Below are 24,304 nucleotides of genomic sequence, written 5' to 3' on the forward strand. Positions count from 1 at the left end.
CAGCGAGGCCAGTGTGTAAGAGTATTTGATGTGGATGTGCAGGCAGACCACTGAGATGGTTTGTGTGAATGCAGATGCATGGTAAGGACTGTTTATTTAGGTGGCACTGTGGCTGTAGAAATAACTGGGAACTTTAACTCGACAATCTAAGAAAAGCCAATGTCAGATGCCCTGTGTTCTTACGGGCCATTAGAAACATGTAAAAACATGAATTAAAAAATAATAATAATAAAGTAAAATGCAACTGTAAGCATTAGAATATAAGCATTTACATTAAAGCAAATTTAAGTATTGTCTCTTTAACACGGAGACTGATTAATGCTACAGACAAACTGGGCTCAACTGGTTTTCTCAGTTTATTTTTGAACCATTTATTCTGGCAACAACATGCTCATCATCTTCAAAACTACAGCTTACATATTCCTTGGGGAAAGTGTTGTAAAACCAACAGCAATCACTTATGTACATTTTTATAAAGTTTTTCCATTTGTGATTGCAAATTCCAGCTGTTTTGCGATTTCGTGATTTATAGCCGCTCATCTTAAACTATCAAACATTTGGTGCGGACAGTCAGCAGCGACATGAATCATTTTTGAGGACGGTGTTGTTTTCTAGTGGCGAGGCCACAAAACTCTGTGCCGCCTGAACCTTTTTGATCATGGCATTTCTTCCCCTTTGGACTTCACGCTCTTCTCTCCCACATCTTTAATTTTCTCCCCGTCTCCTCCATTTTCTTCCCTAAATCAGACATGTTGGGTTAGAAAATGACTATATTGTAATTACATCGAACTTTTACTTGGCTACGGAAATGGTCTTTTTTTTTCTCTAAAGACTGTAGAGCAAGCTCAGAAAATTATGTAATGCAACATGACCAAACCACATGAAGTCCTTGGCTCTCCCAGCAGCAGTGCTATTCATATTTTTACCGGACACAGTGGTATTACTCACAGGATGAACAAAACTTGCTACAATTTCTCACGCTGCATACCTGCTTCGAATGTCGTCTTCAGTGCTGCGGTCATCCTCGGATATGAGCCCGTCTCCATTTTCTTCAATGAACTGCTCCTTCAGCCCGGCTTTCTTCAGTTTGCTTCTGTATGTCTGCTCTGCGTGAGCTTTCGCATTTCTCTGCCAGTGAAAACTCAGACTTAGATTCCTGAACGTATGTCGCCTAACGCATGTAGTAATGTTCAGGCATTCCTTACCTGTTTCACCTGTTCAAACAGATAAGGGCGTTCACTAACTCGGGCCTTCATTTCCCGTAATTCTCTCATGTAATCCCTCATTCTTTGTTGATCAGCCTCCCTTCACGTAAGAGGAGATGATAGTTTTAACTATTGTAGCAGGCATGTGTGGTTCTTGTGACATGAAATGTAAAACTGCAGAATAAATAGCCGTACTTATACAGAACTCACCGATAGTTCTGTAGTTTCTCGTCATACACTTCTTTCAAGCTGCTGCGTGGGTCCAGTAACTTTGCATGGAGGGTTACTTTCTCCTTCATTGCTTGGGATCTCATTTGGTAGTTCCTCAACCAGTTCAAACTCTCTTGATTCTGACTATCCCTCATCTCCATTGATGTTCTGTTCAGGCAAAAATTGTCTGCATTTCAGATCATTTCATGGTTTAGGTGTTGAAACTATATAGAGCCAAGTTAATTTTTTCCCCAGTGGTCCATGCTGACTTACTGAGTCACCGTAGCTACGTGGTAATCATAAACCACTCTGAAACTCTAAGAGCAACCCGGTGTTCACCTCCCCAGAAGGTGAACATCAGTACACATCAGATCAACTGTGACTGTCCTGTTCAGCACCCTCGGGTCCTCTGGTGCACTTCCAGCTACTTTTCCGCCAAAGTTTTTCAATTTATCCCAGAGAGAATAACGATCACTGTCCCACTATGAGGAACAATAATTGAAGCATCAACACAAGGACTCACAAATGTCACAAACTCCTGGAGGAAGACTGCAGAAATCGGAATGGATGTGAGGGAATGCACAAAGAAGTGGAAAAACTAGAGGGACATATACGTTTGTCCTCCCCAAACAAACTGACCACAGCTAAGAGTGGAGACCCATAAAGGTCCCAGCATAAGTGCCAGCAACGATGTCGGGCACTTACATAGAGATGTCTAAATCAGGTCTTAGCTGTCAGTGATCCAGGGTTTATGCTTTGGAGCGTTCTGTTTTGGTTGTAATAGTTGAGTTATTCTCTTTGAGTGATCTATGTTTGGTTTTCTTGTACTTTAGTGCTCTCTTTTGATCATTTTGTTTCTGTTAGGTTGTAGCTCTTAGGTTCTTAGTTATTCTTTCAACATGTTTGGGGTGTGTTTCTGTTTTCCTTCAGTTCTTTGGGATTATATTCTGTCTCCCTCAGTGTCTAGTCTCATCCTGTGTTTTCTTAGTCTTGTCTCTGTTTTCATTCCCCCCAGTCACACTGTGACGCTCGCGTATCTTCGTCTACACATTTGTCACGCTTCCTCTTTTATTTTGATAATCTTTGTTCCGTGTTCAGTGTATTGAGTTTTCCTTTTCTTTGTCTCGTCATGTCAGATTAGGTCCAGCTGTGTCTCCCGCTTGTTGCAAATCCTCCCGTTATCCTGCCTGTGTTTTTAAGTCCTCAGTCACCTTCTGTTAGCTGTCGCGTTCTCCACACTTGCTGTGTGTTCTTGCATAAGCTCCAGGTTCTAGTTGTTTGTTGTCATGTTTAGTTCATCTTTTGTTTCTTTCTTTCAGCGTTCATGTGCTTAGTTTTCATTTGTATTTTCCAGCAATAAAGATTTATGAAGTTAAGCTTTTGGTTTCTGAGTCCTGCATTTGGGTCCTAACCTAGCCTGCCACACAGCTTACCATGACATTAGCGAAAGTAAGTAAAGGGCTTTTCACTGAACAGCTCCAAAAATCCTCCATTAATCTCATAGACAACAGATTATATCAAAATAGGCTATTTTTTCATACACACGGCCTGAGACTTAAATAGTGTTTCTATCAGCTCCGTATATTAATGTGGTGTATACTGATTACACGGTTATTATGTAACTCAAACCACTTTCTATTTGGTTATTTCAAAGTGTCTGACATTATATTGTTAAAAGCTTAATAGCACCGGAGTGAACACCAGCATTACTAACTGAAGGACAGATTAGCCTCATTAATCTCATTTATCCTTACTGAAAAAACAAATTTATTGCACATGAATACGTCAATAATGAAGTCTTTTTTTTCCTTTTAGGATACACTGAGACAAGATCTGCTGTCATCCATAAATATTCCAACTCACCTGATGGCCAATGAGCGCTTCCTCACAGCGTCTGTGATGTATGTGGGCAGTGTGTCAGTGGATATTAACGTTAAAGCCCCGAGTGACTTGCTTCTACTGAGATTACTCATTTTTGGTGCCTGTGGATGAAGAGACAAAAAAAACTGAAATCAAAACCAAACTGTTGGCCATCATGTGGCATTTTTTCAAGAATTTGAATAACATGAAGAAAATAGTAGCATAAAGATGTGTGTGAGAGCAAATGTAATAGCTTTTCTCCATCAAACATAGCATGACTAGCTTCATTAGTTCAAATGTTTTTTGAAAATGTATCACTGTTGACACAACGGACACTTTATCAGCACTGGGTTGGAACTCGTTTTTCATCCTCAGAACGGACTCAATTAATCATGGCAGAGATTCAACAAGGTGCTGGAAACATTTCTAAAAAATGTTGATCCATATTGACACGAGACATGATAGCATCACACAGCTGCTTCAGATTTATCCGCTGCACATCTATGATGCAAACCTCCCGTTGCACTGCAAAACAAAGGTGTTCTATTGGACTGAGCTCTGGTGATTGGAGGTGAACTCATTGTCATGTAAAGAAACCACTCTGGTCATAACAGGATGGACAGGGTCAGCAACAATACTCAGGCAGGCTGTGAAGTTTAAACGATGATGCTCATTTGTTACTAAGGTTGCCCAGAGTTTGACCAGAAAATATTCCCCACACTGCTACACCACCAGCAGGCTAAACTGTTGACACAAGGCAAGATGGATTCATGCTTTCATGTTCTCTAGGCTATATTCTTGGCCTCAGTATCATCGCCTTCAAGGTTTAATGTGTTGTGCATTCAGAGATGCTCTTCAACCCTTCCTATCAGCTCAAAGTAGTCTGGCCATCCTCCTCTGACCTCTGGCATCAACAAGTCATTTTCACACAGAGAACTGTGGCTCACTGGATATCTTCTTTTGTTCAGGCCACTCTCTGTAAAACCTCTAGATAGTTGTGTAGGAATATCCTAGTAGATCAGCAGTTTCTGAAATATTCAAACCAGCCTGTGTGGCAAAAACAACCATGCCACGTTCAAAGTCACTTAAATCACCTTTCTTCTCTATTCAGATGCTTGATTTGAACTTCAGGCTATCTTGCCCATGTCTATATATGTTTAAATGCACTGAATTACTGCCATGTGATGGCAAATGTGGCTTTAATATTTATACTGACAAGCAGTCTAATATGTGTGCCTAACAAAGTGGGCAATGAGTGTATATTTCCATATATTAGAGTCCAAGCCTAACTAAAACAATGACTGACATTTTAATGCGAGATTAAATGAACTAAGGAAGACCATCATTTGCCATCAACAAGTGTAAACTGGTAGTTTAGTTTTTATGTGTAACTACAATTACTGTGAGAACAACCGCTTCCAGAACCTCTTACTAAACAGTTACAGAAAAATAAAAATAAAAAGATTAATGGCAATAACAGCTTCAGGAATAATTTCATATCACTTACAAAAATCCTAAAGGATCTTCCGGAAATATCACACAGTAAAAGGTAATTTAGTACAATTACATGTGATTATTCTAGACATATGGTAACAGTTAAGCTAAATGTACAGTAGATATTTGCAACGTCAGTAAAATATTTAAAAATCTGCCTTAACCTTTCTGACAAGCGTCATAAAACAGAACTGTGGTAATTGGATAATTACAAAAGCCACAAGACACATGAAAGGAAGACGTGACGAAACTTTCACTGATCACAAAGTTTGGATTAGAGAAAATTACTGTTATTCTTACCTAATTACTGGTATAATTATTTTTAGCCTTTAATGCTCTCATGTGAATCATCCGCCCAGACAAATTTCAGTGAACATACACTACCAGTCAAAAGTTTGGACACAACTTCTCATGCAATGTTTTTCTTCATTTTTACTACTCTCTACATTGCAGAGTCTCACTGAAGACATCAAATATGTGAGGCAAGATATATGGAACTATGTAGCAAATGAAAAACTGATAAATAACTCTAAACATGTCTTTGCATGCCACCCTTTGCTTTGTTGACAGTGCTGCCTTCTCCCAATGAGCATCATGATGGAGTCACCTGAAATGGTTTTCACTTCACAGATGTGCCTTCTCAGGGTTCATTTGTGGACTTTCTTGCCTTCTAATGAGGTTGGGACCATCAGTTGTGTTGTGCAGAAGTCAGGTTGGTACACAGATGACAGCCCTATTTGACAACTGTTAGAATTCATATTATGGCAAGAACCAATCAGCTAAGTAAAAAGAAACGACAGTCCATCATTACTTTAAGAACTAAAGGTCAGTCAGTCCAGAAAATTGCAAAAGATTCTGAAAAAGAGCAGTGGAAATCTGTGTTTTGGTCTGATGAGTCCAAATTTGAGATCTTTGGTGCATGCATGGTTCCCACCATGAAGCATGGAGGAGGAGGTGTGTTGGTGTGAGGGTGGTTTGCTGGTGACAGAGTTGGGGATTTATTCAAAATTGAAGGCAGTGAACTAACACGGCTACCACAGCATCCTGCAGTGACATGCCATCCAGTTTAGTTGGACCATCATTTATTTTTCAACAGGACAATGACCCCGAATACACCTCCAGGCTGTGTAAGGGCTATTTGACCAAGAAGGATAGATTGATAGATTAGTCACCTGACCTAAACCCAATAGAGATGGTTTCGAATGAGAGGGATGGCAAAGTGAAGGCAAAAGGGCCAACAAGTGCTCAGCATCTCTGGGAAGTCCTTTAAGCCTGTTGGAAAACCATTTCAGGTGACGACCTCATGATGCTCATCAAGAGAATTTCAAGAGTGTGCAAAGCAGTAATCAAATCAATTACTTTGAAGAATCTAAAATATAAAACAGCTGAGTTACTTCACACTTTTTGTTTATTACATAATTACGGATGTTTTCATTCATAGTTTTGATGCCTTCAGTGAGAATCTACAATGTAAACAGCCATTAAAATAAAGAAAACCATTAAATGAGAAGGTGTGTCCAAACTTTTGACTGGTAGTGTATATATACATCTTCTCGTGAAGTATGTCTCATTAAAAAAAGATCCGGCTCTGTAGAAGCACGACTTGAATTAAAGGTTACAAATCATGAGTCAGAAAAACTTTGAAACACGAGAAGAATAATTCCTCTTTGAAGATGGATTGCTGAAGGTATTTTAAAATAGCAATACGATTCCACAACTGAGGAGACTTGTTTGCAAAGCCACGAAAAAAATAACACACAAGGCCTCAAACCATACAATAAATCTCATTTCATGAAACAAGCTGTTTTCAAAGTCACAGAAACAAAAATGTGACCTGGTCAGATTCCCTTGTTACATTTTGTGAAATAAACACTGTGCTGTGAATACGGGAATATGTTGGATTGCAGAGCTGCCGAAAACTGCAGAGTCAAAGAAGAACAGATTAAAATGAAACAGAATAACATCCTGAACAGTAGAGGCTTTAAAGAAGGTAAGTGGCTCAGAGCAAATCTCCTTAAGAAAAAGAGAAGGGTACTGATTTGATAGAAAAAAAAAAAGTGGGTGGATAAGTCTCAAACTATCCATGAAGCAGAGCAGGGGTGAGACACTTCAAAAAAACTTCTGAAATGTGCATCTGGTTCAATACAGAGATTGTCCATTAAAACTGAGTTTAATATGATTTCTTTCCTGGCTAATAAAAATATTTCTAAAAATCTGAGTTAAAACATGAACTCTACTACATAAATGTTCAGAGAACATAAACTAAAACGAGCACGTAATATCACAACTGAAGTCCAAAAGCAGCTAAAGAAATAAATACCAATAAGAAGCAATGAACATGTTTTACCTGCAAGTGTACCGGACTCGTCCTGCTTTGCCTTGGTGGGCGAGATGAAGTTCTCAGGACAAATGGCTGACACTTTGTCACATCTTTACTCTGCATTTTCTTCAGCGTCTCTGTCTGCAAGGCCTTGTGCAACATGCTGAAATCAGGGATCTCGTGAATGATTTTTGGATGGAAACTAGGCTTCTCATCCAAAAATCTCAGCTTTTCTTTCCTGGTGCGCTCTGCTGTGCGAAGTTTCGGGCCATTCCGAGTAGGATTCTCCTCCCTCGCAGTCGCCTGAGAGTGGACTTTCCTGCAGACTTCCTCCTGGTCTAAATAAAGTTAGACAGGGTATACACTGTAGCCAATTCACTGCCTGGAGTATACTGTATGCATGCACAAATATGATACAATAACAGTTGAAATCTTCCATTTAAAAACTCTTAATGAAAGTTTGAAGAAACACAGATCAAAATCAGCCAATCACCCAGTTTGCTTCCAGTGAGGACAAAGAAAATCTTCACTTTCGAACAGCTTCGCACATAAGCACTGCTACTTTTGTGGTGTTCTATCAAATGCTGCTAACAAACTACTCAAAACTTATCTGAATCAACTAGGTTTTACATGAATGTCAAAAGAAAAAGAAAACATTAGACACCACTGTGTTAAAGGGTTTTTACACTAAATTTGGGGATTTTAATTCAATTTGATTCCTTAAAAAATTCACAATGTCTAATGTTTATTAAAGTGTAGCATGGCTTCTTTCAGATTTGTGGGCTTCATTACTATTTCTTCATGATTTTGGTCTTAATTCATTATTTGATCTCAGAATTTTGCCAGTTCAAGTTTTTATAGTAATTACTCTGGCTGTTTAAAACTTACTTATATGCAGCCTAAGACAAGAAGTCACAGGAATGCTTTACCTGGTTCCAAAGACCACAGCCCAGTTACATGAATACTAAGTACCCTTTCTAATTCATCTGTTCATAAAACCAAACCAAGTCAGAAAAGGAAAACCAACCTTTTGTCTCAGGGTCTGGGGAGTCTTTTATTTCTTTCGGAGATGGTTTTCTAACTCGAACACCGTTTTTCATATCTTGCTCGACTTGGTTTAACCTCGCAAGCAGTTTCTCCCTTTTCTCCTTTTCTCTCTGCAGGAAGCTGAAAGGCTTTTGAATGGAAAGCAAGAACTGCTTCCTCTGTTCATGGGCCTCCTTCCTCTCCTTTTCTCTGTGCTCCATCATGTCCTGGTAGATGGGCTGAATGATGTGGCTGGGGACAGGAAGAGCAGAGAACTTCTTCTGACACTCAGCCTCGGCTTCCTCCTCTTTGATCAGCTGTGAAGTTTTAGCTAAAGGAAACCGCTCAGTCCTGACAGAACAAAGCTTCCCATCTGTTAAAGATAACCAGGCTGGAGAGGATGAGGTGTCGGGCCTCTCTGATTGTAGGGGTTTGTGGGAAGTGTTTAGGATTTCTGAAGAAGATCTTGTCATCCTGTAAAACAGTACAGCTCTTTGAAATAGGTCAATTTTAAGTGGACGAAAGCAAAAAAATAAAATAATAATATGAGGTAACATACTCTGTTGGGTTTTCACTTGAATCAGCTGACAGGTGAGCGTTCTGCTGAATCCTCTTTTCCAGCTCCTCCGTCTGTATCCTTTCTGTCTCCTGCAGCTGCTGTTTCAGGGCTTCTCTAAGAGCCTTAAGATGCAGCTGGAGCATTAACTCTGATTGGAGTCCATCCTCCAGCAAAGTATCCAGCTTTAACTTATCGTTCATACCTGTGATATTGAAAAGAAAAAAAAGAGAAAAAAGAGATTTTTTTAAATCTTGTGAATATCTATGTTGACTAGGAGCTGATATGCTTAATTTAATATTTTATTTGTCTATTGATAAAAACTATGACAATCATTTTGATAATTGACTCATAGTAGATGTCAACTGTCAGGAAATTCAATTCAACTTTATTTGTACAGCCACGCTTTAAAACAATATTTGTTTCAAGGTGTTTTATACTGTAAGGTGAAGACCTTTCAATATTAGAGAGAAAACCCCAACAATAAGATCAGCCCCTGTGAGCAAGCACTTGGTCACTGGTGGGAGGAGAAACTCTCTTTTAACAGGGAAAGATATCCAGCAGAACCAAACACAGGAAGGGGCCAACATTTGCAAAGACTGGTTAATGGATGAGGGGGAAGAGAAGGGAATAGAACCTAGAGAGACCACAAACAAGACCAAAAAAACACTACAGGACTTAGTACCTAGTGTGTCTGTCTCCTGAACCCAAACTGGAAGATGGTTAGTTGGAAAAAAGTGAAATACTTTACTGAAATAATGTGATACACTATAAGGACAAAAGTACTGAGACAGCTACACATTACACATAGACAAATTACTACATAAATAGTAAACAATATGTATGTGAATAATGTGTATGAGAGCAATGTGTATTTCTTCATTGCAATTAAAAACTATTTCTCTTGCTGCTAAAAAACTCTGCTGAACACGTTTCTCTAAGGTCTTTCTTTTTAGTAATCCCACAAAATTCATGAAATAAACAATAAGGGAATTAGGATTTGTTCGTACTATAAACTGAGAAGGGGAAAATACAATCAAATAACTCTAATCAACGCAAATAAAAATTCCTGCATCCACGGACTACATTGCACATGCGCTCTGCTCTCAGCGTATGAGCTGTGTAAATTGGTCACTATGGCAACCACGCTCTCAGCGGAACATCGACATGGTTGTATGTGTTTAGGATTAATAGCGCTTGTTTAAATAAGATTTATACTTTTTTTTCTATACAAACAAACTTCCTTTTCATCTTCTGCTACTTAAGTTCCCGTTAAATACCAATATAATCACAGAAAAATCAACCTGAGAGTACTAATGAGCTGCCAACCTGGGAGCAGACGAGTTTTAACAAGTATTTCACGGCGTCGAAGATTCCTCCAAGCGCTCAGTAGTTGCAGTACAGTTTGTTTGTTTAGCTAATGACTCCCGAAGTTGGTACAGTTCTTTGTATCCCACCAGAAGAGAGGTTTTAGAGTTTTTAGCCAGTTGTCAGTGCTGGTAGCTTTAGCGCTGTTTGTGGTCAGAGGCAGAAACGCCACCCGCGGAAATTGCCTTCTGTGATTGGTCGTAAAACCGGAAGTACTTCCTCTTGCAGCGTTTGTCAACACAACATGGTTGTTGTGTCACAGAAGAGTCGCAGTTGGTCTTAGAAGGACACATTCAAGGGGAAACGTCTGTCTCTTTAATTGTTGTATGACACTCTTCAAAGCCCGACCCAGGACTGTTTCCTTTGTTTATCCAGAGGCTTCTCTCTCATGCGAAGACAGACTGAAACATGCAGAAGCTCACGAGGGCGTCGCTGGCCTTAAACGGACTCAGCCGGTGTTTTGTAACAGAAAAGCATTTATCTGCTATAAAAATCACCAGGCGAGGATTAGTATGTGCAGATCACGGGAATGATGTTTATGATATAATTATATCCGGGGGAGGGATGGTTGGATCTGCAATGGCATGTTCCTTGGGTGAGTGCTCGACTAGTGTTGCAAGACTTTGCTGTTAACTTGTCCAAATCCAGATTAAAGTTGGTGTGCAAAGTAGCAGTGCACTCTTTCTCTCACAGAGAGGGAATGTCACTTTCTACTATACTGGAAAAGATATCTCTAAAATGTGCTGGAGTATTAAAACATGCAGTCAGAGCTCTAAATCAAATGATTGCATCCGTTTCACAGGACAACGAATCCAATTGCAGGTTCATTACACATGTTTAATCTTACACATGTGCTCTCATATTTAAACTATATTATATATTGTATGCATTTACTTTCCATCCACAGGTTTGGATCCAAACTTGGAGGGTAAGAAGATTCTGCTGCTTGAAGCCGGCAACAAGAAACTAATGGACAAAGTCCCGGACACCTATAGCACCAGAGTTAGCTCCATCAGTCCAGGCTCCGCCACACTTCTCAGTGGTACAGTATACAACCAAATCTGAACATAATCTGCTTGAAAAATGCAGCAAAATATAATCCTGAGTAATTTCCTTTCTGTGACAAGTTTGTTGTCCTTGACTACTAAATGGCTCCCACAAGGTAAGCCAGGGATCAGACACTGGCTGGTCACCCATTTTTAGCAGGGATCGTATTTAACCACAGTTGTTCCTTTTGTAATGGATCACCTGAGGTTTTTCCTAGCAGTGTTTTTTTTCCCTGTAGTACAGCTAAGAATGTGAGGTTTGGTCCAGCCCAAACTGCAGTTTAAATATGTCTCCTGAGCTTAAAGAAGTCAAAAGCCAAGGAAAAGGAGAGTCAGGGATTTGACACTGTAATTGCAGTTGGGCTTGATGGGCTTGTTTTTTAAACATAGTCTTTGTCCTAAATTACCACTTCAGGTCTTGAATCCATTAAAAATAGCTGAAGGTGGTCATCAGAACTTTTTCTTCTTCTTTCGACTGGTCCCTTTAGGGGTCGTGGCAGCATCCCACCCTATTCCTAACATCCGTTTTTGTCACAGCAACCCTCTGCATGTCCTACTACACTACATCCATGAATCATTTTTGTGATCTTTCTTTTTTTTCTTCTGCCTGGGAGTTCCTCTATTAATGGTTTTCACCTATCCAAAACATCCTTGCCTGTCTAACTTTGTCTCCAGACCGCTCAACCTTAGCTGTCTCTCTGATATAATCAATTCTGATCCTGTCCATCCAGATCACTACCAATAGAAATCTTAACATCTTCAGCGCTATCACCTCTAGTTCAGCTACCTATTTTTTCGCCACCATTTCCAAATCATACATCATAGCAGGTTTCACTACCACCTTGTAAACCTTCTGGAGAAACAATCCCCCAACAATCAAGCGACCCACTATGAGCAAGAACTTGGCAATGGCGGGAACAATAAACACCCTTTTAACAGGAAGAAACCTCTGGCAGAACCAGGCTCGAGGTGGGACAGCCATCTGCTGCGATCGACTGGTGGTTGGGGGATAATATGTGTTAGGATGTCACAAATCACACATCCAGGGAAGAGGCCCTGCAAATCAATGCAAAGTTGTTCTGAGTGATCACCTTTTTATTATAACTAAGCGTTTTTAGTCCCAGTGGAGTTGTTTCTTCCAGAATGACAATGCCGCCACCCATAGGGCAGGAAGGGTCACTGAATTGCTTAGTGAAGATGGCATTGACATAAATAATATAATGTGGGCTTTGCGGCCACAAAATCTCAGCTTAATTACACACCTATGGAAGATTTTAGACTAGCGTGTTAGGCAGCATGCTCAGCCACTGTCATCAAAACACTGAATGAGGGTATATGTTTTGAAAGTATGGTGTTTCACCCCTGCAGTAAATTTCCAGTGACTTTCTTTTTTAGAATCAGTCAAAAGCTGCATTTAAGATGTTCTAGATTTAATGTGGTCCAACAGCTTATTAAGGTAGTTTGTTAGTTTTTCTTTCAATATGTGACATGTCTGTAAGTTAAACCGTATTTATCCAGGTTGAGGTCTACACATGCCAACCTCCTACCTGTCTGCCTGGTAGACTATGCAGTCCAGTGTATGAGCATGTGTGATAAACATTATTTTTGCAGATGCCAGAGACAAACCCTAAAGTTTGTCTTAGCATCTCAAATTAAGCCCTTCACATATCTTATTTGTGTTTTCAGTCACAGTGATCCATTAATAAACTTTTCCTCTCCAATCACAGACTTTTATTTTGACTGTAGTGTCAATAAAAATGTTGAATGCGGCGGTGCGATTTGAAAGGGTAAATGTGAGACGTCAAGTTTGGCTTTGACATCATTGGCCGCAACTGACACCTGCACAAAAAATTAAAAGGTTACTAAAAACAAACAGTGACTGATGAGAGCTCAATGAATGATCTGTGCCATCCTTTAAGCACTTTATAATGTTATGTTTGATGCCTCTACTTTAATTAATACTCCTGAACAAAGGAAAAATGCACCCATAATCCAACATCTGCACCTGATTGTTGATCCTGGAGCTGCCAAAAGTGTCAGTCCTTAACCCTAGTCACAACATTCTGCACATTATGCAAACATGTGCATTCATTTTTGTTATATTTACTTCCAAAGTATGACTATGATTATTTATCCACACACATACTTTTTTTTCCCATTACTGTTAATTGCTCTGAAACGTGCAGAGAAAAACACTGAGGCGCAGAAAAATCCAAACTTCCCTGAATCAGTCTGTGTGAGTCATCTGTGGATCTCTGAATGACTTCACAAACCACATTTGTCCAATCTGACCTCTTTCTTTTGTCAGGTATCGGAGCATGGGAGCACATCACAAAGATGAGGTTCAAGCCCTATAAAAAGATGCAGGTAGGTCAATCTTAAAGTTAACATTGTTAACTGTGAGTATACCTTGAGCCTTCTTTAACACGGCGCATCTCCCCGAGTCGTCCTGTTGCACCGTTCGGCTTTTCCTTCTCACGTCCTCCAGACTTTGTAATTTACTGGCATACTGGATGTATTTCTGTCATCCATCAATCTCGACACTGTGCAATTTGTGGAGAGAAAAATCTGTGACGCTCAGCCTCCGCTCAGTCATTCTTAATAACCAAGCAACACAATACTCAATGTAATTGTTCCCATTAAAATGCCAAGCGGTGGTTTCGCGTGACATGCATTTCCTTCATTCCTTTGTGCAGTTTATGCCCCTTCGGTATCACCGTGCAATCTATAGCACCCCAAAACATCAAAGAACACAAGGCATATTTAAAAGTACAGGATGGCTCTCTGACCATGCTAGTTCTATTTATTAAAACTATGTTTCCTATGAGGAATACATTATTTTGACATTTTCAAATTGGTATACCCCCCCAAAAAAATCCTCTAATTATGAAGATTCATGTGAACAACGGGAAGAAGATGAAAGATTAGGAGAGTGGTTGTTTGCTGCAAAGTCGAGCCCGCTTTACAGCTGTGGGTGCAGCCTCGGTCCCTCTTGTAAGATGTGGTCGGTATGTACCAAACACTCGACCGCAGGGTTTCTCTCTGGGCCTAAGATGTCATCATGCAGTGCCTCACAGTGATTATGGTAGTGTACCTCACCCATTATACCTTCACTCTGCTACCACTGTTTTGGCTTGTTTGCCCACTGAATTTCAGTCATATACATCCCAGTCATAGCACTGGAAAGTATGTTCTGCAGGTCAACTGTAGAAAGCAGGCTTTCCCTGCATTAAAGTAGGCGACGAGGGTTTAGATTTGAAACACAAGCAAACCGTTTGTTTCTTTTTCTTCCTTTGTCTCTTTTTGCTAACGAGGCGTTACCCCCCCCCCCCAGCGTGCATTTTCCCTTTAAATTTTTATTCACGCATCTTGTTTAAGTCTTGCAAAAGAAGTAGGAACTCACTCTGCCCCGGAGCTGCATCATTTCACCCTGCATTAAACAAAACCAAAACAATTTTTGGGCTGGTCTCAGTAAATCTTTCTTCCCAACCACTTATCACAAGCTGCAAACTCACTGCCATTAGTGGTTTTCTCATGGGTATATCTTCCTACTTTATGGCAAGTTGGAAAAAAGTAGCGCAGCAGCATATTACTGCAGAATGACGGGTTCTGTCATCCAGGAAAGGATCAACCTTGTACAAACACTTTTCAACCCCCCCCCCAAAATCCCGTTTAGCTAAAGCGGTGCTTTCAGGGTTAGAATTACAGTAGCCTAAAACTATATCTCACTCTGCCACTTTTGGTCGCAGATAAATATTGACTCTCACTCTGTAATGTTCTCAAACATGACATTTGTTATTTGTGTTTCCCAGAAAGTGTTTGAGAGAGAGAAAAAAAATCCACATCACAAAAATATTATTTGGTCCTGCGCCTCACAGAGCTCCATTAAAGCTGAAGTCAGCTGTCCCCACAGAGCGCTGCCCGTGACACTTGCCGCTGTGCATTTGATGCATGTAGGCTGTGCCGTCCTTCGGCGGCAGTTAACAACTTTGATGTGTTCAGCCTAAGCGAAGCGCCATTTCTCTGCTTACTATATATAGGAAACGGAGATGCGTTTAAGGATAGACTTGTAGACCGCAGGCGTAATGAGTCTCTCATTTAGGTTTGGGATGCCTGCTCAGATGCCCTGATCACATTCGATAAGGAGAACGTGGAGGACGAGATGGCGTACATCGTGGAGAACGACCTGGTCGTGGCCGCGCTCACTAGACAGCTGGACAGTCTGTCTGGTAAGATTATGATTAAAACATGAAGCATCCCCCACCCAGAACACACACAAACACACAGTAGTTTGATTTCTATTCCATCTCCCTGCTGCCAGACTCGGGCAGCTAAAGCCACCACTTTTATTCCATCCCGTCCCCAGGTTTTGTTTATTTGTACTCTCTCTCTCTGTCCCTGTGACTGTTTTTAAAGACAAGCTCTTGGAGCCATCCTTGTTTTTCATGCAATTTCAATCTAAACCTCACTGCCAGTGCTCCAGCACCCTGCGAGGACACGTGAAATGGTCCAGTGACCTATTTAAAGCCGCCATGTGCTCCCGGGCTGTGCCACCTCTCAAGACGCTAAATCGCTGACGGGGTATAGCGCCGCATTGCCTTTGACAGCGTCCCAACTTTTGTGAGGTTCACAAATAAAACTGAGCTCTGCTATGTGCTCCACAGTTAAAGTGGCATATTTATAAACACTTTTCGGCGTTGTGCGCCAAACAAAAGGGGCGTGCGGTTACATCACGTTTGTGCCTCATGTGCCACCAGCTGTCTCATTTTTAGCATTTGGGATTGTTATGCTCAAGATGCACATGTACTCGAAAAATCTACTCCTCACCAGCTGTTTTCAATGTAAGCCCTGCTCACCAGTCACTGAAAAAAAAACCAATTTTTGACTTTAGTGTTGCAGAAACTGGTCTGTGGATGGGTACCACTCCAAGTCAGCGTGAGCCAGAATACGATCTGGATCCTTACATGTTTTGCGATGTCCAGCTGTGGATATTTTAGGATGAGGAGCAGTTTTAGTGCAAAATCTAACAAGCTGGCAGCGTGTCTGAAGTGTGGATTGGTGTGCTTGTAGAGAAACACTATTAGTCAGTGCAATGCGGCGTGCCAAGACCATTAAGAGGACTGTCAAATGTGAACTTTGGCAGCTTCTATATGCCACCGAGGAAAACCAGTGGTGTTTTATGAGGTGGTTTATAGATCTTCCACTGCTTTTGCTGCAGGCAAAAACCATCCTTTCTTTCCTTAAAGGAAAAAGTGTCTGATGATGATATATTCACAGGACCAAGATTGATCTCTTTCTTGTGAGAAAGTCACACCAGCTGCTCATTTCTTTTGAGAAACACAGTTTTTCTTTTCTTTGAACAGTAGTCACCATTTTTGTGTGTGTTTATCTGGTGCTTTATTAGAAAATGTACAAGTGAAGTACAGGTCCAAGGTGGTGAAATACACATGGCCCATGCCTTCCCAGGAAACAGACTACATCCCATGGGTGTGCGTCACGCTGGCTAACGGAGAGACTCTTCAGACTAAGCTGCTGGTCAGTTTAATTTTATCACGCAATCTGTGGTTGTTGTTGTGTCATTTTTAATCCATTAATTTCCTCCCACTCATCTGTTTTGCAGATTGGTGCAGATGGACTGAACTCAATGGTGAGGCGGGAATTAGGAATACCCACAGTCAAGTGGAATTATGACCAGTCTGCTGTGGTTGCTGCACTGCACCTATCAGAGGTGAGCGTTACTATTTACACAATGTAAATCCTCGTAATTTGAAGGCTCTTTTGTTTTGTTCTTATTTTATGTCTCATATGTACATTCAAGGGACGTTTTATTAGGTCCTCAATAGCTTCAATATTCGATGTGTTACCTTTTCAGAGATGGTCTTCTGCATAATTTGGTTGAAATGAACGTTTTTTTCTTCTTCTGCTCTCTTAGCCACGTCTCTCTTGAAAAAGAGTTTGTAATCTCAACGAGACTTTTACCCGGATAAATAAAGGATAATTAAATAATAAAAATTTGAGGCACAGTTGCATTCCTATTAGTTTAAAGCTGTCTGACCATTCTCCTCAACCAGGCATTTTGACACAGAGAACTGGCACTCAGTGGATATTTTCTCTTTTTCAGCCTGATCTCTGTAAAGATGCTTGTGTTGGAAATTCCCAGCAGATCAGCAGTTTCTGAAATACTCAGACCAGCCAGTCTGGCACCAACAAACATACCACATTCAGAGCAAAGTCACTTAAAACACCTTTTATCCTATTCTGATGCTCGCTTTGAACTTCACCAGGTCGTCTCAATCATGTCCACGTGCCTAAAGACACTGAGCTGCTGCCCTGTGATTGGCTGATTAGATATTTGTGCTAATGAGTAGTCTAACAGGTGTACCTAACAATGTGGCTGGTGGGTGTATATGTACATATATACTGTTAGAGTAACAGATGCTCATATTAAACCTTGCAGCTGCTCTAAACACTCAGGCAGAGAGTGAACTGAGGGGTTGTGTGAAGGCCAAGTACTCTGAAGTGTGAATCATGCAAAGCTACTCTACTATAGTCCAAAAATAAAAAATATTGAGCTGGAAATGAGCATAAGTCTCCTAAATATTTAAGCAAACCTTATTGTAAATTCCTTGGTAGATTTGCTCAATGATTTTGTTATAATAGTAATTTTAATGTCACATCTGTCAGCAGTCGGAGAACAATACACCCGACCTTTATGATATTGTTTTTATGCACAGTTTATGATATTCAAATATAGCTGTACAAAACAATGCAGCTGTTTAATACGTTTTAATTTATGTGTCGGACAGCCCACGGAGAACAATGTCGCATGGCAGAGGTTCCTCCCAACAGGACCCATTGCAATGTTACCGGTAATATCTGGATTTTTTTTTTGCTGCTGCAGTATTTTCATTCTGTCACAGGAGCATTTAATGAAACTTCAGCTGTTGCGTTTTGTTCCTATGCAGCTGTCCGACACACACAGCTCTCTCGTGTGGTCAACCAGCCATTCACTCGCAGAGGAGCTCCTCGAGCTGGATGAGGAGCGCTTTGTTGACGCCATCAACTCTGCCTTTGTAAGTCTCGGTTCATACATAAACTGCCAATGTCGTATTTACAATTCAATTCAATTTTCAATTCAATTTTATTTATATAGCGCCAAATCACAACAAAAGTCGCCTCAAGGCGCTTCATAGATACAGAGAAAAACCCAACAATCATATGACCCCCTATGAGCAAGCACTTTGGCGACAGTGGGAAGGAAAAACTCCCTTTTAACAGGAAGAAACCTCCGGCAGAACCAGGCTCAGGGAGGGGCGGCCATCTGCTGCGACCGGTTGGGGTGAGAGAAGGAAGACAGGATAAAGACATGCTGTGGAAGAGAGACAGAGGTTAATAACAGATATGATTCAATGCAGAGAGGTCTATTAATACATAGTGAGTGAGAAAGGTGACTGGAAAGGAAAAACTCAATGCATCATGGGAATCCCCCGGCAGCCTACATCTATTGCAGCATAACAAAGGGAGGATTCAGGGTCACCTGGTCCAGCCCTAACTATATGCTTTAGAAAAAAGGAAAGTTTTAAGCCTAATCTTAAAAGTAGAGATAGTGTCTGTCTCCCGAATCCAAACTGGAAGCTGGTTCCACAGAAGAGGGGCCTGAAAACTGAAGGCTCTCCCTCCCATTCTACTTTTAAATACTCTAGGAACAACAAGTAGGCCTGCAGAGCGAGAGCGGAGCGCTCTAATAGGGTGATATGGTACTACAAGGTCATTAAGATAAGATGGGGCCTGATTATTTAAGACCTTGTATGTGAGGAGCAGGATTTTGAATTCAATTCTGGATTTAACAGGAAGCCAGTGAAGGGAAGCCAAAACAGGAGAAATATGCTCTCTCTTTCTAGTCCCTGTCAGGACTCTTGCTGCAGCATTTTGGATTAGCTGAAGGCTTTTCAGTGAGTTTTTTGGACATCCTGATAATAATGAATTACAGTAGTCCAGCCTGGAAGTAATAAATGCATGAACTAGTTTTTCAGTGTCACTCTGAGACAGGATATTTCTAATTTTAGAGATGTTGCGCAAATGGAAGAAAGCAGTCTTACATATTTGTTTAATATGTGCGTTGAAGGACATGTCCTGGTCAAAAATGACTCCAAGGTTCCTCACCGCGTTACTGGAGGCCAAGGTAATGCCATCCAGAGTAAGAATCTGATTAGATACCATATTTCTAAGATTTTCAGGGCCGAGTACAATAACCTCAGTTTTATCTGAATTAAGAAGCAGAAAGTTAGCGGCCATCCAGGTCTTTATGTCTTTAAGACATTCCTGCAGTTTAACTAATTGGTGTGTGTTATCTGGCTTCATGGACAGATAGAGCTGGGTGTCATCTGCATAGCAGTGAAAATGTATGCTATGTCTTCTAATGATACTGCCTAAGGGAAGCATGTATAATGTAAACAGAATTGGTCCTAGCACTGAACCCTGTGGAACTCCATAATTAACCTCAGTGTGTGAAGAGGACTCTCCATTTACATGCACAAATTGGAGTCTATTAGATAGATATGATACAAACCACTGCAGTGCAGTACCTGTAATACCTACAGCATGTTCTAATCGCTCTAATAGGATATTATGATCAACAGTATCGAACGCTGCACTGAGGTCTAGCAGGACAAGCACAGAGATGAGTCCACTGTCAGAGGCCATAAGAAGATCATTTGTAACCTTCACTAAAGCTGTTTCTGTGCTGTGCTGAGCTCTGAAACCTGACTGAAACTCTTCAAATAAGCCATTCCTCTGCAGATGATCTGTTAGCTGTTTGACAACTACTCTTTCAAGGATTTTTGATATGAAAGGAAGGTTGGAGATTGGCCTATAATTAGCTAAGACTGCTGGGTCTAGAGATGGCTTTTTGAGTAAAGGTTTAACTACAGCCAGCTTGAAGGCCTGTGGTACATAGCCGATTATTAGAGATAGGTTGATCATATTTAAGATCGAAGAATTAATTAATGGCAGGACTTCTTTGAGCAGTTTTGTAGGAATGGGGTCTAAAAGACACGTTGATGGTTTGGAGGAAGTAATTATTGAAGTTAACTCAGAAAGATCAATTGGAGAAAGAGAGTCTAACTTAATATCAATGGTACTAAGAGTAGCTGTAGATAATATTACATCTGTGGGATGATTATTGGTAATTTTTTCTCTAATGATAAAAATTTTATTTGTGAAGAAGTTCATGAAGTCATTACTAGTTAACGTTAAAGGGATGGTTGGCTCAAAAGAGCTCTGACTTTTTGTCAGCCTGGCTACAGTGCTGAAGAGAAACCTAGGGTTGTTCTTATTTTCTTCAATCAGTGATGAATAGTAAGATGTTCTGGCTTTGCGGAGGGCTTTCTTATAAAGCAGCAAACTATTTCTCCAGGCTAAATGATGATCCTCTAGATTTGTGACACGCCATTTCCTCTCCAGATTACGAGTCATCTGCTTTAGGGTACGTGTTTCAGAATTATACCACGGAGTCAGGTACTTCTGATTTGAGGCCTTAGTTTTCACAGGAGCTACAGTATCCAGAGTCGTACGTAGTGAGGAGGTGAAATTATTAACAAGATAATCGACCTCTGTTGGGGTAGCGTTCAGATAGCTGCTTTGCTCTGTGTTGGTACAGGGCATTGGAGATGATAACAGTGGGTGGATTATATTCTTAAACTTAGTTACAGTGCTTTCAGAAAGACATCTACTTTGATAAAGTCTACTCTTCACCGCTGTGTAATCAATTATTGTAAAAGTAAATGTTATCAGGAAATGATCAGACAGGAGAGGGTTTTCAGGAAACACTGTTAAATGTTCAGGTTCGATGCCATATGTTAAAACAAGATCTAGGGTGTGATTAAAGTGGTGGGTGGGTTCTTTTACATTTTGAGAGAAACCAATTGAGTCTAATAACAGATTAAATGCCATGTTGAGGCTGTCATTTTTAGCATCTACATGGATGTTAAAATCACCCACAATAATTATTTTATCTGAGCTCAGAACTAAATTAGATATAAAGTCTGAGAAATCAGACAGAAACTCTGTGTAAGGCCCAGGTGGACGATAGATGATAACAAGTAAGACTGGTTTCTGAGTTTCACAGCTGGGGTGGACAATGTTAAGCATCAGGCTTTCAAATGAATTAAAAGTCTGTCTTGGTCTTTCATTAATTAATAGGCTGGTGTGAAAAATTGCTGCCACACCGCCCCCTCGGCCTGTGCTTCGAGGTTTCTGGTAGTTAGAATGGCTCGGGGGTGTTGATTCATTTAAACTAACATAATCATCCTGCTGCAACCAGGTTTCTGTAAGGCAGAGTAAATCAATTTGTTGATCAATTATTAAGTCATGTACTAACAGAGACTTGGAGGAGAGAGACCTAATATTTAATAATCCACATTTCACTGTTTTACTCTTTGGTTCAGATGTGGATACTGTATTGTTCTTTCTTTGTGATTGTTTATGTTTAAGTTGTTTGTTGCTGGTTTTTAGTTTGTTTTTTGTCTTTTTGGAAGCTGACACAGTCTCTATGGAGATGGGTTTTTGGGGGGGTAGCAGGAGGAGAGAAGCTGCAGAGAAGCGTGTAAGACTGCAACTCTGCTTCCTGGTCCCAACTCTGGATAGTCATATTTTGGGGGGTTTAATAAATTTGTCCATATTTCTAGAAATGAGAGCTGCTCCATCCAAAGTGGGATGGATGCCGTCTCTCCTAACAAGACCAGGTTTCCTCCAGAAGGTTTGCCAATTATCTATGAAGCCCACATCGTTTCTGGGACACCACTCAGACAGCCAGCAATTTAAGGAGAACATGCGGCTAAACATGTCACTCCTGGTCTGAGTGCCTGTCTGTCAGTAAGATTTTGCAAAGTGTCTGTATTTGTATGCAGTGTGCCATATGTGGCACAAGGTTCTCCATACACTTCCACGATGAGCAGTTTTAAGTGGCTCACGCAAACAATACGGTCATTGTTTAGCCCAAAGTATACACAATGCTAATATTTCATTGCAGGAATGATGCACCTTTCTATTTTTTCTGTTTGGAGAAACTCCTTTTTCCCAAGCTGGCTATTTTTACTGGGCCTGCTTATGGACGGGGTCACCACGGTTGAGTCACGTTTGGTTTTAGGCCTGGTTTGCTAATTAAACCTGTGGTCTCCCAGTGTCGACCATTACTGCATGGAATGTTTTTCAAACAGAGCTAATTCAACTCCATAGCCTGACCGTCATCTTCTTTTAATTAGCCCAGCTCCCGAAGCCTTGCCAAACCAGTTAGTTAGGGAGGGGGGGGAAAAAAGAAAGCCCTTTCGCTGGCCTGGAGTTCAGCTTTGCTCCTGTGTCAGCTAATTTCTTTGTCCACTAAGGGGACGGTGTCTGTTTTCTCTCTTTTCTGGCTGCTTTTCATTCTCTTGTCTTCTTTCCTGTCTGTCTGCTCGCTGGCAGTGGAGTAATGAGAACCAGTCGGACCTAATTGAGACGGCTGGCTCGCTGTTTCGAGGCGCTCTGTCAGCCATCATGCCGTCCGCAGGTTCACCTCGACAGCTTCCCCCGAGTGTGGCGGGGATCGGCCCAAAGTCACGGGTCATGTTCCCGCTCGGAATGGGCCATGCATCTGAGTACATCAGACACAGAGTTGCACTCATTGGGTAAGATAATAAAAACTAAAAGTAACAGCTCAAGCATGTTAATGCCTTTTATAAAGGAGAATGTGTATTACAAGGTCCTGGAAAAAAATTGCTCTTTAAAGCTTTTAACTGTTTGCTTAGTCAGCTAATAAAGGGATGGTGATTTGAACTTGTACTGTCTAGAACTACTCAACTCGTCTTTTGTTTCTATTTCAGGGATGCGGCCCATCGTGTCCATCCTCTGGCTGGTCAGGGAGTTAACCTGGGATTTGGTGATGTGGCCTGCCTCACGCAGATCCTAAGTCAGGCGGCCTTTAACGGGAAAGACCTGGGTCAGTGAGAACTCTAAACAGACATAGCACGGCGGTTTTCACTAAGCTCTTTTCCATTGCCCCAGCTCAAACGCACGCCGTCGATGTGAACTATAAAAAGCATCAGCTTTTCCGGCAACATTCATTTGATGTTTTATTTTTTTCCCATTCTTTCCTGGAGCTCTATGTAGTCGCTTTTCATAGAAAAAACACAAAAATGCTGGTATGTGATGTTCTAAAGTTAACGTAGCGCCAGTGCTTTGAGCTAATGTAGAAAACACATGACGGACTTATTCGGCTTAGAATTTATTCTCAGTTTTTTAACCTCCCGGTTCACGTGTGTTTGTGCAGGAGCAATTCAGCACCTGCTAGAATATGAAACCGAACGTCAGCGGCATAATCTGCCTATGATGGCTGCCATCGACCTCATGAAGCGGCTGTACTCCACCAACGCCGCGCCTGTGGTTCTCCTACGCACCTTCGGTCTGCAGGCCACCAACATGCTCCCAACGCTGAAAGTAAGCCTCTCCGTCTGTTCTAGTTTTAGATGTTAGCGAACCTGGAAATCGCTCAGATAACATCAACCACCTGTCAAGCACAAACCCCGCCTCCACCTTGACCCCACCTTCCGCCCACTTTTCTGATTACACGGAGCTTTACTTTAGCAGCATCTATAATTTTACTGGTTCTCAACCTACTACTATGGCATCTAAGTTTAGCCTCAAATTTAGTGTTACCAAAAGTGTGTGGGTGGGGTGCACGGCTGGTCCTGAGGCAGCGGACAGTGGCTTGTGTTTTCACACCCCTTTTATTACCGACCACTCATGTGAAATGGCTTTATTCCATACTAAGCGATTCAAACCAACACAACTGTAACGGGTTGTAAAGGCATCTCGCTGCAGAGGCACAAAGTTAAAGTCACTTTCTTTTTTTCCACATTAAATGCTGTGAGTTCACTGCTTTACAGTTCTTGTGTAGAGAGTTTGCAGTGCCGCTCGCTTATAACAGGCTTTTTCTGAGCATGAAACAGAGGGTTGGAGAGTTTTTAAGTTCATGTCTGTTTTCACTTCACAGGAGCAAATCGTGGCATTTGCGAGCAAATGATGCGTCTCTCATGCAGCGGCCGTTTGTGGATCTCCAGCGACTTTCAGCTCTAAATGTTGTAATGTAAAAATACAATAAAATAATAAAAATTTTATTTTTCTCTTTGCCTGTCTAACATTAAATTATTTAAATCTTTTTTCTTTTAATATATTGAAACATACA

At 41.0% G+C, this 24,304-nt stretch overlaps 2 protein-coding genes across 3 annotated transcripts; one reads left to right on the top strand and one right to left on the bottom strand.

The window, feature by feature from the left end:
* Positions 1 to 356: 356 nt before the first annotated feature.
* Positions 357 to 10,593, bottom strand: fam161b (FAM161 centrosomal protein B). The gene is made up of 9 exons (XM_086274129.1): positions 10,001 to 10,593; positions 8,675 to 8,876; positions 8,117 to 8,589; positions 7,117 to 7,427; positions 3,279 to 3,397; positions 1,416 to 1,583; positions 1,206 to 1,305; positions 989 to 1,128; positions 357 to 738 (listed from the first exon to the last, which is right to left on the bottom strand). Exons 2-9 carry the CDS (start codon positions 8,872 to 8,874, stop codon positions 657 to 659), a joined length of 1,593 nt encoding a protein of 530 aa, XP_086130255.1. The 5' UTR covers positions 8,875 to 8,876; positions 10,001 to 10,593; the 3' UTR covers positions 357 to 656.
* coq6 (coenzyme Q6 monooxygenase) lies at positions 9,855 to 24,247 on the top strand. 2 transcript variants are annotated; one of them, XM_086274131.1, is made up of 12 exons: positions 9,855 to 10,634; positions 10,947 to 11,081; positions 13,394 to 13,452; positions 15,188 to 15,314; positions 16,490 to 16,620; positions 16,706 to 16,813; positions 17,892 to 17,954; positions 18,051 to 18,158; positions 22,546 to 22,748; positions 22,944 to 23,059; positions 23,390 to 23,556; positions 24,113 to 24,247. In XM_086274131.1, exons 1-12 carry the CDS (start codon positions 10,448 to 10,450, stop codon positions 24,140 to 24,142), a joined length of 1,434 nt encoding a protein of 477 aa, XP_086130257.1. In that variant the 5' UTR covers positions 9,855 to 10,447; the 3' UTR covers positions 24,143 to 24,247. The 2 variants fall into 2 exon arrangements, with proteins under 2 accessions (XP_086130257.1, XP_086130258.1); XM_086274132.1 differs by lacking the exon at positions 9,855 to 10,634 and adding an exon at positions 10,732 to 10,861.
* The last annotated feature ends 57 nt before the right edge of the window (positions 24,248 to 24,304 follow it).

Source organism: Aulonocara sp. 'chitande type north' Nkhata Bay, linkage group LG19 (assembly GCF_057382095.1).
Source record: "Aulonocara sp. 'chitande type north' Nkhata Bay isolate Kocher_YH1m ecotype deep benthic linkage group LG19, A_spYH_male_GT1.1, whole genome shotgun sequence".
In the NCBI taxonomy this organism is placed as follows: Eukaryota; Metazoa; Chordata; class Actinopteri; order Cichliformes; family Cichlidae; genus Aulonocara; species Aulonocara sp. 'chitande type north' Nkhata Bay.